Genomic DNA, 22092 nt, shown 5'->3' with positions numbered 1-22092 from the left:
ATGAAGGAGCAAGCAGCAATTACTCATGTTTTGGGAGCCATGTGGTCTTTATTACAACTATTCATTATCATGGTAGCAAAAAAGTCATCACAGACAATAAATGAATAAATGTGACTGCTCTCAAATAAAAACTGATAACCAAATTATATGTATGTAATCTTGTTGCTTAATGTTACTGATGTCTGAGTTCTTTTGTTGTCATCTTTTATTTATTTTTTAACATTTAAACAAAAGGAAAATGAGAAAACTTATTTTCTGGACATTCGAAGTATATAAATTATGTTGTTTTATAATAAAAAATGATTTTTTGTTTTGTTTGAAAAGCAAACATTTAATGTCTGTAACTCCATAAACTTTGCCAGATTTTACATTCCCACATTACCAGTACCAACACACTTTTCTAAGTACACAATTGAGTAGATGATTCGTTGTGTTATAAGGTAAGAAACTCTTGAGTATTACTCAATCCAATTTTTCAGGTCAAAGATGAAGACATAGGTTTATCAGAGCCTAAATGTAATGAAGCATGCTTTATTCAAGTTCTCCTATGAGACAGACAATGGAATTCAAATTCTAATTACCTGAGTCTTAATCCTGCAGTCTTTACATTACTAGTTGGTGTTGGGTGCTTTCTTTTGTTTTTGCCTTTTAGAAAATTGCTTAAATTACCATAACATTGGTTCATCCAAACTTCCAAAGCACAAGTTCACAAGGAAATCATATTAATCAATCTGGGGAAGAAGAGTTAATTTTTGTATTTCTCACTATGTTTATATACACGCAAGGGTAAATCAGAATGGAAGGTATTGCTGAGGTGTTTGGAAAAGATCCTCTACTCTGGTTCTATAATACTTTAATACTGCTTATTTAGATCTTTCTTATATGGTATGTATAGAAGCAAACCTTTATCTATTTAAAAATACATAATGCTAAACATAAAATAAATCTGGAGATCAAAATCACCACAGAGCCAGGTGCTGTGGCACACACTGTAATCCTAGCTCCCCAGGAGGCTGAGATCTGAGGACTGTGGTTCTAAGTCAACATGGGCAGGAAAGTCCATGAGACTCTTTATCTCCAATAAACCATGCAAAAACTGGAAGAATGTCTACTAAGAAATCTTTCCCACCTTAAGTCTTAAGGATTGTAGAAATTCAGATTTTCTGTATTTTTCTTACACAGTGACGTCTATGGTTTTTCATTTTCTAAGTCATTGTCCACTGAGCCTTTTCAAGTTATATTTTCTATTAACTTTTTTTTTTCTATTAACTTTTATACTGTTACTCAATTATTTTTCATAGTAACAATCAGACTGGAAAGCCACCTGATTTCAACAGTATATTACACCTACAATTTACAGGCAATGGTCACCACGCAGTCCTGTGATCACTTAGAGGAAGGCTAACACCAGGGATTTAATAATTAGATTTCCTGTTACTAAACTCATATTACAAACCTTAAATGAGTAATTTTCAAGGTGTCAGACATAAAATATGGTAGGCTAAAAGGATGGAAAATATTAGAACTCTTTAATGATAATGTTACTGATTAATTAAAATATTTTCATTAATAAAAATACTATTTTGACAGTATTATTTTAAATCAAAATAATAGACTACATAACCACTTTGAAACAATGATTTAATTAAGAAATTGCCAAAAAATGTCAATATAAAATTGTACTTAGGAAATCTTTCTTAAGAGAAAGGATGTTAATAAACATAATAGGATATATTTATATACTATTATTTACTTACTGTCAGGCCCTATCCTAATCACTTTGTTTTTTATTAACTCATTTAATTTCACAGTGAATCTCATTTCATATATGAAGAAAATGGAAACAGAACATAATTACCTACCATAGATTTGAATCCTGACAGTCTAGTTTTAGACTTTTTTTCTGGCACGGTGCTGGGGTCCAACACAGTGTATGCTAAGCACACGTTCTATCATTGTCTTATATACTCCCATCTCTTACCCCTAGAGTTTTAGATTTTAATAAGATATGTAACACTAAGAAGAGAAAAAATGCAAATGTTTTAAATAATAATTTTTACAGTATGTTGACATATATGCCAAATATGCTACAATATAGTACTACTACTAATATTGAAATTTTTATAGTGCCTTATAGTAACAATGCACTTAAGACATTATTTCATCCAAATAGATAACTAAAATCCCATTGAAATTCTATTTGAACAAGTAGAACTTGAGTGTCTTTATGCTAAATAAGAGTTTGTCAAATATTATATATTAGTGACAAATACACATTTCAGTCTAAGGGAACAAAAGTAGAAATACCAGATGAAGAATGGAGAGAATGAGAACTAATTATAACCAGGTGTCTGTTATATATAGAAACTATCCCAGATATTCCTACTTCATAAGATTTCTTATTTTAGGGCTGGGAAGGTGGCTCAGTGGTAGAGTGCTTGCCTTGCATGTATGAGGTCCTGGGTTTGACTCCTTAGCACCACATAAGCAGAAAAAGCCGGAAGTGGTGCTGTGGCTTAAGTGGTAGAGCGCTAGCCTTGAGCTGAAGAGCTGAGGGACAGCACCCAGGCCCAGAGTTCAGGCCCCACGACCGCCCCCCCCCCAAAAAAATTCTTATTTTAATTATGAAGAAACATTAAATCCATTATGGAATTACTCCAAAATCATAGAGCTTCTAAACAGATTAGAATCCGGACTGGTGTGGTTTCATGCCTTCTTCTAGTACATGTGCTGGCGAAACAGTAGAAAATGAGAAAAAAGGATATTTCCATTTCCGTTCATAATGAGATAGACATAAACCAAAGGAGTAAAACAGTTATCAGTGGGGATAACATGGTTATCTGAAAAGCTGACATATTCTTAGGCTTTAGTATAATTGTATTAGTGAGATTATATTAATTATCCAAAAAGCAGCAAATGTAGACATTTAGGCTTAAAGGAAAATTTTAGAATAAGTAATTAAAGAGCTGTTAAACAATAGGCACCAGATTTGAGCTCAAAATAAGAAAAGTAAATAATAGAGATGTCAAAACAGGAATAAATCAAATTATGATATTATCAATCAAATGTTAGTGATTTTTGCAGGGGACTTAGAATAAGGCATATGCTAGATGAATGATCTTATTCCTTGCTCTACTTCAAAATACAGTTTGTCTTTTACATGGGACATTCTGTATTAAATTTTGTTTTTTCAGGGAGGTATTCTGATATAGTAAAAAAATCTGAAATACTGAATTTATCACAATTAATCATGATTATTAAAATTACTGAATTAATACATTGAAGGATTTATTACAAACCGAGTGTCAGTGGCCCATGCATATAATCCTATCTACTAAGGAGACTGGGATCTAAGGACTCTGGCCTTAAGTAAGCCTGGACAGACAGATTAGTGAGACTCAAATCTTCAATTAACTAGCAAAAAGGTAGAACTAGAGGCATGCCTCAAGTGGTAGAGAACTAGCAATGAACAAAACAGAAAAGAAAGAACACAAGGCTCCTCAGTTCAAGCTTCAGTAAGGGCACAAAAAAAAAGAATAAATATATATGCTTGGTGAGAATGGCTCACACTTGGAATCCTAGCTATTCAGAAGGCTGAGATCTGAGGATTATAGTTCAAAGCCAGCCCAGGTAGGAAACTCAGCAGCCAGACTCTCAGTTAAAGGACTGGCACAAAAAATAAGATAAAATAAAATAATGTAAAAAATAATGAAATACTACTTTCAATTCAAATACTATATTCCTAAATGATTAAGAACATAAAATATCTCAACTCACTTGCTAAAACAAAAGGAATAAAAAAATAAAGAGACCAAGCATACCATTTTTTTCTGCGAAGGCAATCGCATCTTCTTTAGTACTGAAAGTTAGAACCATGTTGGACAAAGGATCAGCCCTGTAAGAAAGAAACATTTTCCAAGATTTAACATTAAGCTTCAGCCACACAAATTAATATTCAAAATAAAATGATCAGAAAATAAAGTCACTATAATGTTAAATAAGTACACTATTAGATGAATGTTGGCATATTACATATAATCTTAATTACTCAGGAGCTTGAGATCCAGACAATGTTAGTTGGAAGCCAGCCTGAGTAGTAAAGTCTGAGACTCGATACCTTCAAAAATCAGCACACGCACCATGTACTGGTTTGGGGGTGGGGCCCAAGTGGTGTAGAGTATCAGCCAATCAAGCAAAGACAAGTGAAGGCCTTGAGTTCAAACCCCAGTATATGCACAATAGTAGTAGTGTATGTGGTAACTGGCCAGGCTTTAAATATTTTTCTTTGTTCCATATGTTTCTATTACTACAAAATGATAAAATGAAATTTAAGCAGATTGACAACCCAAACTACAACCAAGCCATTAGTTTGAACTACAGATTCCTTAGTTAAATGATGAACTTATTATGTTGGTAATGAGACCTTCTGTTTCCAATTCCAACAATATTAATTATGAAGTATTTCAAAATATAATTGTGCTATTTCTACAAATGTTATGATGATTCTGTGAACCATTTATGTAAGTATAGGAAAGTAAAAATTCTTTAGTCTACTAATAAGAGTTTAAGACATGTTATCTCAAAATATGGCATTTTTGCATTTGAGAATAATCAAGAGTAGACTCTCTGGTGTTTTCTTGTCTTTCTTGCGTGAAGCAGGCCGTAACAGAATTCTCTGACCTTCCTCTAAAGTAGGCTTTCAGATCCCCATCATACCTACCCTGTACCCAGAGGAAGAAATACCTTTATCTCTGAAAACAAGGATGTAGTCAAGAATCATGGCTAAGTTCCCTCAGCATATACCATTAGAGTATAGACTCTTTGTCTATCATATTCTGTTCAACTGCATCAAATGTAAATTGAGGGGTTGGGAAGGTAACTCAGTGGTAGAGTGCTTGCCTTGCATGGATGAGGCCCTGGGTTTCATTCCTTAGCACCACATAAGCAGAAAAAGCCGGAAGTGGCGCTGTGGCTCAAGTGGTAGAGTGCGAGCCTTGAGCTGAAGAGCTGAGGGACAGCACCCAGGCCCACAGTTCAGGCCCCAAGACTGACCCTCTTCTCTCCCCCCCCAAAAAATATAAGTTGAAAAACACTGATTTCTCTGTATTTTAGGTCTTCATTTAAAGGCTTCCATGTCACATAAAACAACAAATAAATTAGTATGCTATTCTTTTGTTAAGCTATCACAGATGTACCTCATCCATGAACCATTCATGGATATGAAGAAAACATACTGCTTTTTCTACTTTATAACACTTTAGCTTACCTGACCTTACTCTCCCTCCCTCCTTTCCTCTTCTGAGACAGGGTTTGATTATGTAGCCCAGCCTGGTCTCAAACTCTTGATCTTTCTACCTCATCCTCAAGAGTGATAGGAATATAAAACTGCATTAACATGCCTTATATACTTATATAAAGTGATTTGCCCAGAGTATACCTTGAGTAAATAAACAATGGTTTATCACCATACGATGCTGAAAATATATTATTACAGTGAATCCTAGAATAGATAAAACCCCATTAAAATCTTGTAGACTCAAAATGAATAAAGAGAACACTTAAATTTTGTGGTATAAAGAAAGTTATACAGGGGCTGGGAAGGTGGCTCAGTGGTAGAGCGCTTGCCTTGCATGCTTGAGGCATTGGGTTCGATTCCTCAGCACCACATAAGCAAAAAGAAAAAAGCCGGAAGTGGCGCTGTGGCTCAAGTGGTAGAGTGCTAGCCTTGAGCTGAAGAGTTGAGGGACAGCACCCAGGCCCAGAGTTCAGGCCCCATGACCGAACCCCCCCCAAAAAAAAAAAAAAGTTATAAACACACAGCTGAAGTCTCTAGATGCATGTGATTTACAAAATAACTGTATGTTGCCTGAAACATGAAATCTTAAAGGTATCAAAACATCTACAAACTGTTTATGATTCACCTAAAATAATTCTATTCAAATTGCGACATAGCAAAATTTTAAAAATAGAAATATACTACCCTGTCTCCCCAAAAAATTCCCGAGAATGAATTTTCTAATCATAGGGTTCCTTCAAATTAGCTAACTTTTGAAATCAGATGCCAGCACACCTCAAGCAAAATACATATTATAATATTTTACTTTAATTTAAAAACACATAAAAATAATACTAAACTATTAATACCATTCATGCAGCATTTTAGGCTAATATATGGAGCTTGAATCTCACATTTACAATACTTGTAATTCTTATATAAAAATAATTTCATTTAATTAATAGTATTTAAAATAGTATTTCTAAGGTTTATTTGTTGAGTCACACTCATATAAATATATATGCGAACATATTTTAAGAAATACATATATGGTACCTATGTCTTTGGTTACAGTGAAACCTAAAGTATCAAAAGTTTGAAAAACAGATAAAAGAAGTGACATTGATCAAGATGTATTATACTCATAAACTGATAGGTTGAAATGAAACCTCTTTATACAACTGCTTAAAGAAAATTTTGAAAAATTAAAAGTTAAGAAATTAAACTTGTACAACGTCGGTGCGGGGGAGGGGGGAGGGGGGAAGGAGAAGGATTGGGATTGGGGGGGAGGGGGGAGGCTGGGAAGGGATGTGAAGGGTAAACCAAAGGAGGAGGCTGCAATGCTTGGTAAGAAATGTACGCATTATCCTGCCCATGTAATTGTAACCCCTCTGTACAGTATGTTCACAAATAAAATAAAATTAAATTTAAAAAAAAAGAAATTAAACTTGTCTTCTTTTCTTTTCTTTCGGTGCTGATTCTGGGGCTTGAACTCAGGGGTGGGACACTGTCCCTTAGCCTTTGTACTCAAGATTAGCACTCTACCACTGAAGCCACAGCTCTACTGCTGGCTTTTTGGTGGTTAACTAGAGATAAGAGTTTCATGGATATTCCTGCCTGGTCTGGCTTGGAACTATGATCCTCAGATCTTAGCTTCCTGCGTAGCTAGGATTACAAGCGTGAGCCACCAGCATAAAACTTAAATTTATCTATTAAAAAAAAAGTATTTTCAAAAGAAAAATTTACATTGAAAAGGAAAGTTGAAAACAAGGTTCATTTTAAACCAAAGTACTTACGTTGAAGCCCAACCCATCAAAGGATTTTCCCATCGCTCTCTGGTGTCAAACTCCATCTTCCATTTCTTTGTGTTGTTTACACCAGACTGCATGTTATTTCGAGCAGGAACAAATATCCTGACCTTTCTAGTTGTGATATGCTCTTCTGGAACACCAGTTAATGCCGTGATATCCTAAAGAAAACAAGCACACAAACATGTTTCAGCAGACTATATATTCAGTGATGCAGTTTTGTTACTCTTTATTCTCATGTAATTCTATCCAAATGTCTATAAATTGGGATAGACTTTCTGGCTTATTTACTACTATCCTTACCTTACTCCCTTCCTTTTCCTTCTTTCCTTGATCCCTTCATTCCTCCCTTCTTTCCATTTATTTGCTGACTGATGGTGGTAGGGATTATCTGAATCTAGGCGCTCCTGTACACTATGAAGTACTTGGCCATTGTGCTACACCCAACCCAGCATTTCTGGAGAGTTTGTTGGTATAAGAACCTGTTAGTCAATATACTCTTATAGTGTGAGCAGATGTAACTCATCAGACAAGAAAAAAAAAATACGCTAAAAGATTATTAAAAGTAAAGGAATACAAGAAGCAACTAAATTTTAAACAGAAGAAAATCCAAAAACAATTTCAGTTAGCATTTTATCTTCCTTTGGTGAAACCTACTGAGAATGAGTAAATCTGATCTCAAAGTCTAATTTATTAAGCCAAAAAAGTTCTATGGTTTTTGCAGAAATGTGAAATGAAAACAATGGTAAGTTTTTTAACTACAATTCTGTATATTTTTATCCAACAATGTTTGTAAAATACTTTATTCTAACACAGTAAAATCATATTAGGATCAACCATATTATTTTAATAAATAACACATTTTAATAAATTACGCACTTAAAATCATCAAGGCTGAAGGTGTCAGTGAGAGGACAGTTGCCTAGCATGTGTGAGGCTCTTTTAATATCAGCTCAAAGTCAAGAAAGACTTGGCATGAAAATGATTAAATCAAAACCAAACAAAAACGAACATTTTCACTTCATTATTATGTACCCCCTATTTCAAGCTCTTTATTTGTAGTTTTAGTCTACCAATGCTATTAACCTTATCATTAGTATGAATATAGTATGAACAGATACTGGGGAAACACTAGGTACATTTGTGAGGTATCCATTTTTCCACCTACAAGACCAAAAATAGAAATCTTTGAAGTTAGTGAATTGGCAACCAATAATCTACTTAAAACAATTATCTCTCCACTTGCATCAACTAGGTGTGGTTAGTTTGTCATAGCTTGTCTATTTAGCGAAATTATCAAAATAATCCATATAAATATTTACACAAATATAAAAACTTCTAAAGGTGCCTATACTAGTTTAAATTTCTATATATCTGTGGTGAGTAAAAATAAATACAATTCGAACAAGAAATTTTTAATGTAAATTTAAGATTTGATGGGTAATTTCTAACTGCCATGTTCAACTAAAATTCTAAATATTATTAGACTTTAGTGGTCAGGAACAATGCTCAGGGGTACAGTGCTTGCCTACCATGCACCAAGGTCCTCGATTCAATCCCCAACAATACCAGAAAAAAAAAAAAAAGAAAGTATTACATTTTAATGACTGAGTATCTAAAGCACAGTCCTATATTCAATGGCTAGAAGTAACTCCATTCCTTGCAAAGTCCTCAATGTTTAATTCTCCCTTTGAATTTATGATTGCATTTTCAATCTTAATATTGATTTATTGTTTAATGCATATATCATTAGATTAATAAGTTTTATTTCCTAAGTATAGTTGAAATAGACTATAAACTAACACCAAAAATATGTTACAGAATTGTGGGATCGGACATCTTCTCCAAATTCCACTGCAACCTCTCCATTCTGAGCTAAATTCCTAACAAAGAAAATTGTTTATACAAGATGCAGGGCACCGGAATCAAATACAGTGAAAACAGGGGTTATACCATGGGGGAAAGAATATACAAAAGAAATAAAAGAAATCACATAGTACATTATAAGTACTTTAAAAACAACAGTAACAGAAAAAAACCTCTTGTGCCCCTATTTTGGGGTTCATTTCGCTTAGCTCCAACTTATAAGGTCATATGTACATAGCTTTTGACCTTTTCTATTTGTCTGGTAAGATTATCCTAGACGTATACTAGTTATTGCAAATAAGGAAAACCACGGGACCTGTGTTTCTTTGGGTCTGGCTTACTTCACTTAGTAAAATTTTTTCCAAGTCTTTCCATTTCCTAACAAATGGGGTGGTGTCATTCTTTCTAAAGGACGTATAGAATTCCATTTTGTGTGTGGGTATGTGTGTGTGTGTATCTCTCTATATATACACACAACATTTTTTTGATCCATTCATCTACTGAGGGGCATCTGGGTTGGGTCCGTATCTTATAATGCTGCAATGAACGTAATTGTGCTGGTAGCTTTAGTATGGTCTTGTTTTTGATCTTTTGATTCAGTACCCTGTATCTTATATATACATTTTTCTAATTTGGGGAGGGGGAAGGAAATAACAAAATGCTGAACAATGAGATGTACAAGACATTTTGTTGAAAATGAACTTTACAACTTGGGGGGGGAGGGAAGAGTTGAGGAAATTAGGAGGGAAAGGATGGTAGGGGAAAAACAAAGGAAGGGGTAACAACGCTCAAGAGAAAAATGTAATCATTACCTTATGTAACTGTAACCCCTCGGTACAGTATCTTTACAATAAAAAATATTAAAAATTGTTATTTGACTGTTCTTTAACTACATGAAAGGAAACATTAAATTCTTAATAAAGGTTAACTCATGAAAATGAGATTATAGTAAATATTTGTTTTTTTCTTCTGTATTGTGATGCATGACAAAAATATTTTAATAACAAAAGCTTTGAAAAAACTCAAAATAATATTTCTCTTTTTTTTACTACATGTAAGTAAAAAAAGAACAGAATGACTTTTAGATTGAGAAGTCGCTCTAAAGTGGCTATAAAATATTGCTAAGTTCTTTATATTCTAAACTCATAATTACCAATCTTTCATGTAACTTATTGATATCTACCCCCAATTTAAAGTTGGCATTCAAGCAATGAGTTTCTGAATTTTAAAGTATACATTATCTTGCCATAGAATCACAGTTTTTGCCTGCAGAAGACATGTAAGGTATTGCAGCTCAGTTGAGCTGCTGCCAAAGACAGAGAATAAAAGGCTTGGCATCTCTCACATACTTGACACCTAACGGGCACAGAAGCGCCAAGATTTCTGGTCCCTGTAGACACACTTTCAGTCTAGACAAACTGATTTCTCACACTTTAAAAATGAACCACGACACTCCATTGTTATCGTTTCATCCAACCAGCTTCAGTTAGTGACAGAAGAACCTATTTGCTAATGGACATTTCAATAGCTTAAAGCTCCTACTCCAAGTGTCCATTAAAACAATGTACCACTTGAAAAGTACCTACACTCACTTCTGTCTGAAGTGCTTTCCTCTCCCCCTAGGTTCTCATTGAGCTACCTGTGATTTAACTTCCACCACCAACTAAAAACACCAAAAATTTTTTCAACTCTGTTGATTGATAACTTATATACACACACATAGATTACCTGTGAATTTTCCAAAAATCAATATAGAAATGTGTTGAGGCTGTCAACAATGAAATTACTCATTGGTAAAACAATTTATAAATATTAATTCATAAATCATCTACCATTACCAAACAGTTAAATCAAACATGTAAGAAGCCTTCAAGCTGGCATTGAAGAACCTTAAGCCTCACTAGTTAATAATTATCTGTGAAATTCTGTTAGCTTATAGATAATACATATGGATTTACTAAATTTTAAAACTTGATTTTTAAGTAGATTTTTAAATAGTTGGATCAAGCATGAAATTTATGTTTCTATTATTAAAGAATATCATCCTAACAAAGTTTCAGAGACTACCTTACAATATGCTATTTTATGAAATAGAAATTAGTAAGTCAAATCATAATTCATGAATCAGGCACCTGATAAAAATTTACTACTGCAAAGATACATTTCATAGTCCAATATCCAAATACTTTATAGCATCATCTTTCCCTACTTAAATTTTGGAGGAACTAATACTTGAACTTTTATTTCTGGAATTTAGTTAAAAGGAAGGTACGTTTTAAAAAATCATTAAGAAGGTATGTGCCAGTATATGTATACAAATTTTGTTCAAGATACTAATTTTCATTATAAAATATTACTTTTACATACAAAAACTATGATTCGGTTATCAACTGTCCCCATTTATCTTGTGTGAATCCAACTTTTTCTTTTTTAACAAAGGAAGCATGGAACAAGCAATGGGAAGTTGGTGTCAGAAATGCAGAAAAACCTCCCAGCAAGCTTCTTGCAACCACCCAGGATTTAAAGTCTTGCTGCCCCTCTCCTTTCAATGCCAGAATTTCACACATTTCAATGACTATTATGACTTCAAAGAATCAAATTTTCATCATTGTCCATCATCTGCCCATTGATTTGTATAAAAGGTTCTTCTGCATGCACCCCAAACAAAAGACTCCTTACTTTTGTGGTTATATATCAAGTTTAAAAGTTTTGTTTGTGACAGTTGTGTCTTTGGTAAATTAGGGTAACACTGAAGGAGTGCAGCTGCTCTGCAGGAACCTCCTTTCTGGCACTATTTCACTTAAATAAAAACTGAATAATTAGTTTCTGCCTTTATTAAACCACAAAAATGCTATGCCCTTAGTAATTACTTCCAGTTGCCCCACCCACTTAACCTTAACAGTTTACATTTGTCATAAAGAGAAATAAATAAAAGGGTTCTGCAGTTCTGGATGGATTTTTACTAGGTCTCTTCATATATATCTAGCAAAGTAAAAAAAAAAAAAAATCACCAGGCTTTTTGGTAATAAGTTAACTAAATTGTATTTGAATGGATCAATCTTGAAAATTTTAAATATTGAAATGTTAGTAAGTAAAAATATCCCTTCTAGAAATTTGTTCTGTTACAGGCTAATAGTTACCAATTATCTGTTTAATTTATTTTAGAGCTTAAAATTGATCTAAATTTGATTATTGTGTTTATATTCTACTTCAACCATGAGAGAAGTGAAAAGAAAAACAATGTTAGATCTATAATAATATAAACAAATCCTTAAAGCTAGGTGAAGTGGCACATGCCTGCAATTCCAACACTGAAGCAGCAGAGTGAATTCAAAGCCTGTCTAGACTTTGTAGTTAAGATCATCTTTAAAGAAGAAAAGCAGCTAACAAACACTCTTCCTTTCAAGTAATGCATGCATACTTTGAACAAGAAACTTATTAAAGGTGTAAAGTTAAGGACAATTTAGAAAATGTGTAATGACTGTTACTGACAAGTCAACTATCAACCTCAATCCCTGAATCTGGCAGGAAAATTCAGGCAAGATGTGAATGTAGCGAAAGTGACAGGTAAGTTTACTGGAAAGGAATATGGCAGAGAAAAGAGATTTTTTTTCATGGCAATGATGTTAAGAGTAGACAGCACTTCAGTTCAGTATCTACCATATTCAGGGTACACACCAGAATTAGGTTTAGTAAAAATTAGGTAGAAGGGACAAAAGTATGCATAATTTAAGTAGGTACAGCCTGATTGGTCATTATTTCAGTTCTGACTGTAAGTTCCCGTTACAAATATTCTTTCAAGAGACAAAGTGGAATACCTCTAGGTTACAAATATTGGCCTTTGGGGTTTGAGTACTTATGGAGATTGCCTATAAGAAATTCCTACTCCTAGATCCAAGCTACAAGGCTGATAGCACCTTTGACTCTGTATGTCTTAATTAAAATATTTTTCAGAGACTTTATGATCTTGCCCTCCATGTTAGGTCCTTTTTATATGTAAAGTGTTTATCTTGGACAAAAACAGATTTTTAAAATTTATTCAACAGACTTTTCAGCACCTAGTCATACATAACACAGTGGACACAATGCTTAACAGTACAAACAGCTTCTCTGCTTTCAAGAGAATTAACTATTCGAAATTTTCTTAAAAGGACAGGATGCGGGGCTGGGGGTTTAGCCCAGCGCAAGGCCCTGGGTTCGGTTCTCAGCCCTGGAAAAAAACAAAAAGGACAGGATGCACAAGCAATGGGAGGTTGATATCAAACTGAATTCTATCCCACCTTTCTTAAAAATTATCACTAAAATCCTTTATGAAGAAAGTTATGGAACTTTCTGAGGGGCAATGAGAAGTCAATTGTTTAAAGTCTGTAGTAATCTTCCACCTCTAAAAATGTTCAACACAACCTACTCACATCATTATTTAGTAGGATTAAATCAGAAAAATGAAATAAAATACATGATAAATGCCACAGGGGCTAAACAAAATAAAAATGGAGATTTGTCTAGGTCTTAAAGATAGAAAAGTATCAAAATATCAGACAAACGAAGGAGGCAGAAGATTCTTTGAAGATATTAATCATGTTTAAATGATACTATTAAGCCATTATAACAGTATTAAAGAGAAAAAGTTAATACATCCATATACTTAATGCTTTATGAACTGTTTTCTTATCTGAGTTAGCTCCCAATAATTATCCGTACAGTAATGATAACAAAGTTATTTTGCACAGATTACTTCCAAGTAATATAACATCATTGTTCCCAAGCAGTTATCAAGTCTTCTTATTTCTTGTTTTAATAACCTCATTAGTAATCTATTAAGTTGTGGGCACCAGTGGCTCATGCCTGTAATCCTAACTATGTAGGAGGCAGAGATCTGAGGACTGTGGTTCAAAGCCAGCCCAGGCAGGCAGGAAAGTCCATGATACACTTATTCCAATTAACTACCAAAAACCTGGAAATGGAGCTGTGGCTCAAAGATGTAGAGTACTAGTATTGAGCACGTAGGCCCTCAATTTGAGTATAATTTCTTAGCTCAATTGTTTATATGAGAAAATAAAATTATTGCTTTTTAAGTACAGATTACTGCAATGAAAATCTCAGTAACAATTCTTTGAGGGTTAACATTAAGATTGTAATTAACTGAAAAAAGTTCTAAGAATTTCCATGGTCTCTGATATGTTATCCAATTAGCTTTCTGAAAGAGAAATAACCTACTACAAATGTATAAGTAGGCCAATTTCTCCATATGTAATCTTAAGTCAGAGAAACATGTATATATTGATTAGATTGACTTTATTCAGTGTTTCCATTCAAAACAAAGGAGAGAAATTGTTTCATTTTTTTACACATAAGAACAACTACAAAAAAATTAACAAAATTGGCCTAATTAAATTCTTCTTAGAGAGCTACTGACAGAAAAAAAACAAGAATGTAAGGAAAAGACTCAAAATGTAATTAACTACTCAAAAATATTCTAGAACATCATACAGATGTATGATCCTTTATACATTGTTTAGGAATGGCAAATCTCTTTACATGTTTAATTTATGAAGCTATATTTTACAGTGTCAGAGGTCAGAATATATTACCCTAACACATGACATATTAACTGGATACCAGTGGCTCATGCCTGCAATCCAAGCTACTCAAGAGGCTGAGATCTGAGGATTGAGGTTTTGATCCAGTGTAGGCAGAAAAGTCCCTGAGGTTCTTATCCTCAATTAACTAGCAAAATACCCAAGTGGAGCTACACTTCATGTGGTAGAGTCTAAAGAAGAAAAACAAAAAAAGCTGATAGTGCCCAGGCCCCGAATTTAAGCCTTAGTACAAGCACACACACATACACATACGTACATACACACAGACAAACAGACACACACACACACACACACACACACACACACACACACACACACACACACACACACACACAATGACATATTGGAATTCTATGATTTTCCCTTGAAGCACAGTCATTAAAAAAAAAAATCCTGATCTCACCTGAAAAACAGATTCTAAGACTCTCTCATTCTAGAGGGATCCTGTTTTCAAGATCCCCAGAGGGTCAAGAAGAACCTACAAGAAGAATCTAAACAGATATCCCATACAGAATCTGTACGGGATCAATGATATTTGGATCCACTGAGGCAATATACCTTTGTGAGGAAGAGTTCTGAAGAGTCACTGTTAAAGAAGGTGAGTGAAAAAATCTATACATAAAATCAAACAATGAGGTAGAAATAGTAATGTGAAGTTCTAAAAAGCTAGAGTAGGGATATTTAGAATAGGGATATTAAGTCCACCTAAGCAACACATAATACCAATCACTTAAATAACCAGACTGATCAGCCAGTAGCTGGCTATAGATAAATACTTTTTAAGAAAAATATCAAAGCCAGGCAGGCGCTGATGGCTCATGCCTGTAATCCTAGCTACTCAGGAGGCTGAGATCTGAGGATCACAGTTCAAAGCCAGCCAGGGAAGGAAAGTCTCTTATCTCCAATTAACCACCTGAAAACTGGAAGTGGCGCTGTGGCTCAAGTGGTAGAGCACTCACTTTGAGCTTAAGAGCTCAGGGATAGTGTCCAGGCCTCAGAGTTCAAGCCCCACAACAGAGAAAAAAAATTTAAAAAAAAAGAAAGAAAGAAAGAAAGAAAGAAAGAAAAGTATCAAAATCATTAGACAGGGTAACACAAATTGTATAGAAAGATTGAATATCCAAATATAAAAAAATAAAGTTGTATGGCAACTTTACATCATATTAAAAATAAAAATTCATCAAACACTTGAGCTAAAGGTATGGCTCAAGTAACAGAAAGTCTAGTAAGCCTAAAGTCCTGAGCTCAAAACCAGTACTGCAAAACAAACGAGCCACCTAAATGTAAGAGCCCAAACTATGCAACTCTTAGAAAAACACATCGGGGAAATAATTCCTTTTTGTTGTTGTTTTTTTGTTTTGTCTGTCTTGGGAACTGAACTTGGCCTGAGCACTCACAAATAAGGTCAAAGTAAAGGGATGGCATAAGATGTACCATGAAAAACTAAGAATTAAAAAAAAACTGGAACAGCTATATTAATATCAAAGAAGACTTCAGAACAAGCAGTAGCACCAGGATAACGGTTCTACCATTGTCCTATTATAAAGTTCCTTCTTTATCCTTAAAGTCCTATTGTAAAGTTCCTGCTTTATCCTTAAGTGACATGAGTTTACGTAAGTAGACAATATGATGACTGCCTATGACATGGCCTAATGATGTACCTCTCAGAGCAAGCCCTTACTATTTACATGACGCATGACTGAACATAGGCATTACTATTAAAATCAGTATTAAAAAACTTTAATTACATACAAAGACCTAATATACTAAGTTTAGTAATAATATAAATAAGGTCTACAGAAACTCCGGAATAACACATAGATGTAACTCAGCAGCAGAGCATTTGTTTAGCATTCACAGGATCCTAGGTTTGATCCTTATCACATATACACCAAAAAAAAATTTTACATTTCTACCATTAAAAACAGATTATAACTATCCAAAGGATTCTCTTTTGTTAGAAAGGTAGTAAGTACAGTGGAACTATCTATTATAGAAATGCAAAATTTCAAAAACTATGTATGAGAGGTAAAATATCATAGATTAGTTAACTGTCATAGACATTGGAAAAGGTAAGTTACACGATTAAAAAAAACCATTAACAACTGTATCTATTTTCTGTTTACACACAAAGGAATGCACAGGACTGACAAAGCACTGTAACTGAGGCCAATATTTTGCTCCAAAATTCCCTAGAACACAATGTCGAAACAGCAGATATACTCAGAACAGTGTTCTCAATTCAGAATCAACTAAGGATAATCATGAAGATTTCAGGTTGCTTCTTTCTTCAGACAAATGATCAGAAAGAAGGCATTGTGATCTCCTGTTTAATGCAGGTATTCTCAAAGAAGTCTAAAAAGGCATTTTCATTTTAGAAAATGAGGACACTTAGAAAAGTTAAGCTTTGAGGTACAATACATCTAAGGCCATATTTGCAAATAAGTCTTTTTTGCAAATAAGTCTTTTTTTCCATGATTTTTGAGTTTAGTGTGAAAATTTAAAGTAATATAGTAATTTAAATTTAAATATAAAATATGATCATACTACAAAATATAATGTAAATTTTTAAAATAATGTAGAATGTTTTTCTTTCCAGTTAGTAAATTTTTCTGAAAGTCCTATATATTTTTTTAAAGAGTAAAAATAAAAAACATCTATAGGGCTATTTTCCAACTCTCCCCTCTAGTTGTAATCTAGCTCTCCAGTCATTTTAGGAGAAGAAAAGGAAGATGGAAAAAGAGAAAGAAAAAAAGAACCAGAAGTATAAAGGAAAGAAGAGAAAAGGGAGGAACAAGAAGGGAGAAGGAAAGATAGAAAAATGGAAGAGGAAAGGAACCATAAAAAGTTGTTTTAAAAAATGCAAGAAATATAGAGAGAAGTACAAAGATAAAAGCAGACAAGGATTACCACCAGTCAAGCCACTGGCAGAAGTAAGGTACAGAGACTACACATATCTGTTTGTCAGCACCTACCAGATGGACAGCAGCTCAGCCAATTTTTCTTTCTTTCCTTTCTTTTTTTCTCTTTTCCTTCTTTCCTATCTATCCCTTCCTTCTCCTTCCCTCCCTTCCTTTTTTTCTTTTCTCTCTTCTTTCTTTTCTATTCTCTCCCTTCCTTCTCACTCTCCCTTTTTTCTCTTCTTTGTCAATCCCACCCTCATTTTTCTCCCCATCCCTTATTTCCTTCTCTCTTTCTGTCTTCCTAGACCATTTTCAACAAATCTGTTACCTAGACCCCATTGGTGGTGGTAGTGTTTGGGCAGGGGGAAGGGGAAGTGTGTTAATAGGAACAGGAAATTAGAAATAGATAATGTTTTTATACTAAGGTTCCAATATGCAATCCCATAAACTGGGGTATGGCTAGTGGTAGGATAAGCTTACCATGTACAAAGCCCAAGGTTCAATTTCTAGCATATACACAAAAAATTTAAAAAAAAAAATTAAGTGTTCCTCAATAAAAAATAATCAAATTGTTATTTCACATATAAAATCAAAAATTCAAAAATAAAAAATTGGGCTTTGAGAAACCCACAAAAATTATTTAATAAATATCAAAAAGGATATTTGAGTAAATTAAAATGATAAACTAATGATCACTTTCTTTGAGTTGTTCTGAAGTGATAATATAGTTATACAAAATATTTTTCCAGGTTTTCTGATCAAAGTCAAATGAACTCATTTTTTAAATATAGGTTTAAAAACTCTATAAAGAATTCTGGTAGCTAGGTATCAGTGGCTCATGCCTATATCTTAGCTACTCAGGAGGCTGAGATCTGAGGATCACAGTTCAAAGCCAACCTATCAGCTACAGCAACTCAGCCTGTGAGAAAAGTAGGAAAGTCTGTGAGGTTCTTTGGATGTCAAATCTCAAACTGCTAATTAAGTTTCAGTTTTTTCCATTAATAGATTATATACTCAGTAGCCAGTGTAATAGAGGTAAGTCAGCAAAATAATCTGATCCTCAGTTCTTTGATTTCAATTAGTCTTTCCAGAGCAATATTTGGGGCATTTCTGTGTCCTACATTGCTCAGGGAACATTAAAATTAAAATTGTTTTTATGTCTGTCTTACCAGAGCATTAAAATTTTTTATACTCTTATTAACAAGCAATACAAAATACTTTACAAGTTTAGTATTAAACAGGATATGGCAACTGAACAAAAACCCTATCCACACATTTTGAGAAATGTATGGCTTACAAAGAGGTACAGTACACTGCATACAGTAAAGATACCATAACACTGCCCTATTTTTAAGATAAAGTACCCATTCTGTAAATATGAACATTTGCAAGCTTGCAGATAATAGTTTGAAGAGAAGAATCAAAGTAGATAGTAGGTTATATAAAATCAGAAATCCTAAGCACAGAACAAAATCAAAGCCTGCTAGTCTCTAACTCCAATGTCTACATTTTTCATTCCTCTGCTCTAATTCTATTCCTTGAGATATATGACACATAAAAGAAAAAGAATAATTGTCACCAAAACATGCTACTACTATTTCCCTACCTCTTCTTACACCTACCTTCATTGAGAACTATCAAATTATGGACATGAATGATAGTATCTGGATGAATTTTTAATTTTTTAAATTATCTGATAAATTGACCTAATAAAAAATAAGCTACAACTCTAAAAATATTCTTTACTGAGATCAAAAGCAAAAACTTACACTGAAATACAGTACAAAATGAAGTACTAGGTATCTGTATTTTTCAGTATAAATTTAATGATCAGCTTAGCAGTCAAATAAAAAAAGACAAGCAATTTGCAAGGAGATAATATACAGCTTGCATATTCTGTATTCACTAAAAATAATAGACTAATAATGTATTTTCACATATGTGTAATCTTTCAAATACAAGAAAAACCTTTATATAAAATCCAAACAAAACATTATCATTTCAACTTTATTGAAAGCCAAAGCTCCTACATAATAATATGCAAGAATTTTAAATTCTTGAAAGCAAGTGTCAAGTACTATACACAATTTCCATACACAGCAGGTAGTAAAGCAAGAAAAGAACTGACACAGTTACTTTCCTTAAAAGAGACATACAATGGGGAACTGTTATACAGCTCTAGCATAGTACAGGTCTATGCATTAAAGATGTTGTGGCTATTTAACAGTTTAAACCTTTACTGTATTTTGCTAATTGCTATATAGAACTTTAAAGCTTTTGAAAGATAAAACATTCCAGTCAGTTCAATTCTTCAGCATTGTTCAAGTATTCCAAAGAGGAACAAAGAAGAAAATAAATCTACTTTAATTACTGAAAAATCACAGATAATAGAGATGGCTGAATACTGTAGAGGAAGGATCTTTTGTTCTTTAAACAATTTAAATATAGAAAGATAATTCTCTATTTTAAGGTTTAATAGTTCTTGTCTGCATATATTATCAATCATAGCATTCACTTCATTCATAAATATTTTTAAATTCTTAGTTTTATACAGTCTGATAATATGTAAAAATATTTTAATTAAGTATATATTAGAAAACAAACACAAGATTTGCATAGAATTCTATCTAGAAATAATATGTGATAAGTAATCTCACTTGTTTAATAATCACTATTGTTAAATGAAATGTCAGATAGCTGTACTTATTTTAAAACTGCTGTCATTTCTGTGTAAAACATTTCCAATTTAAATAACCCAACAATTCTATTTTGATAAATTTCCAATATTTTCTACAGTATGTGAAGTATAAACACAAAAACTTTTAATATTAGATCTTATGCTTAAGTATACACATCATATAACACAAACATAAAATGCAATTCAATAATCACCTAAGGATATAAACAATCATTTGTAATGTGATTAAAATTTTGGTACCTAAGTCTATGCAAAAAATACAGAAAAAAAAACAACAACCTTTCACCTTCACTTAAATCTTAACATTTTCATTACTCCAGTCTTGGTTATTTCTCAAAATTAGTACCCTCTCCTCCAACATACATGTTAGTACCAAAATAAAAGCTGATAAAGAATAGTTATTTCACACCAAAATGTACTTTCAGAATCATTATTCATTCTTCTTACTCAGAATTATATTCAAAAGTATCGCTGTGATCCTAAAGGATATTCATCAATTACTTGTTCAGTAGCTGACAGGAGGTTCATAGGATGTATACTGCAACACACCACAGTTGCTTTTAAGATATAAACTATACTGTGTTTTTTCAGTGTTTCTATGTAGGCATTCTCTTTTCTCTTTTAATTTTAATACTCGTATCTAAGTGGAAGAAAACAAGCATTTGTATAGACTAAAAAACCTGAAGAAACATCCATATGTAGTGAAAGTTTTACAGAAAAAAACCCACATGCTAAACTGCCACCATGGTAGGTTCTCAAAGGCTGCTATTCTTTGATGTAAAATGAAATACTACTTAGTGAATAAAACATAAAAAAAAAATCCCTGTCTACCCTTCAAAGAGACATATCCTTTGACCCAGAGCTCCAGACTAAAGCCTTGAAATTTTTGCACAAGAATGCTGTGTGAGTAAAGTCCAGACAAAACAGACACTTGAGATGCTAGAGGGCTGTATAACCTCAATGGCAGACACTACTTATAATCTAGCAGAGATAGCACTGCTATACACCAAAAGAAAGTAATCTCACCAAAAGAAAACTGACTCCTTAAAAAAGAAGCAAAGAGTAAAAGTAAATGTAAGCTTTTAACAGAAATTTATCTTTTTGTGAGGGTTACCTCTTAACGGCCAGTTTTTAATTTAAGTTGGTACAGTAATATTAATAAACTCATGCTGTTAGCACCATGTGGTTATTACTCAAATAGCAATTACCTATTGCAAGTAATAAAGCTTAAACTGCTGCTGTTTTATTGTTATTTGGAAGAAATTGTTTTAAGCAATAAAATACAACAATTTGGCAACATTAAGGAGACTTACTGTTTTACATGCATACCTAACTTTTAATAAAGATAAAGGAGATTACTAAAAATGTCCAAAATGTTAGGATTTTACATTAACAGTAGTGTATTATAATTTCTCAAAGTTTTAAATGAAATCTATCCTTTCCTACTCTGTATACCACAAGAAAGATTTAAGATTTATAAAATGCCAAATGAAAGGTTTCCTTTTCCTTATGTATTTATATTGAAGATATATGTACAACCATAACACATTTGTAAAAATTAAAACAGGTGGTGCTTAGTTTTCAAATAAACTAATAAAGCACATACATTAAAATAATTTATTGTCAATGAAAATATAGAAGCACAGTATATGGCACGTTAAATGCTCAAAGCATTTGTTGAATAAGTATAGGAAGAATAAAGGAATAATAACTAGTCAACATACTTTTGCCAAAAAGTAATACACAAATATCCAAGCTATTTAAATCATTTTATATTATTTTCACTAAAATTTTTCACTAAATTTTTAAAATTCTTACATTTTATGAGAACACATCTCTTTTATTATTATTTTTAATGTAGTACTAAATAATGTAGGGCAACTGTAACAATCACTATATTAAAGTGAGTATCAAGAATGATTTAAAATCAATTCAAAAGAAC

At 33.0% G+C, this 22092-nt stretch overlaps 1 protein-coding gene across 1 annotated transcript in view; it reads right to left on the bottom strand.

Annotated features, from left to right (window-relative positions):
* Ndufs4 (NADH:ubiquinone oxidoreductase subunit S4) overlaps nt 1-22092 on the bottom strand; it is a 71502-nt gene that overhangs the window by 15413 nt on the left and 33997 nt on the right. The window contains exons 3-4 of the mRNA XM_070041160.1: nt 7072-7244; nt 3822-3895 (exon numbers count right to left, since the gene is read on the bottom strand). Coding sequence (XP_069897261.1) covers nt 3822-3895; nt 7072-7244 — 247 coding nt within the window. The remainder of the gene's footprint in view (nt 1-3821; nt 3896-7071; nt 7245-22092) is intronic.

Source organism: Dipodomys merriami, unplaced genomic scaffold (genome assembly GCF_024711535.1).
Source record: "Dipodomys merriami isolate MVZ:Mamm:240054 unplaced genomic scaffold, mDipMer1.0.p SCAF_30, whole genome shotgun sequence".
NCBI lineage: Eukaryota > Metazoa > Chordata > Mammalia > Rodentia > Heteromyidae > Dipodomys > Dipodomys merriami.
This window is presented reverse-complemented; position numbering and strand designations above follow the sequence as displayed.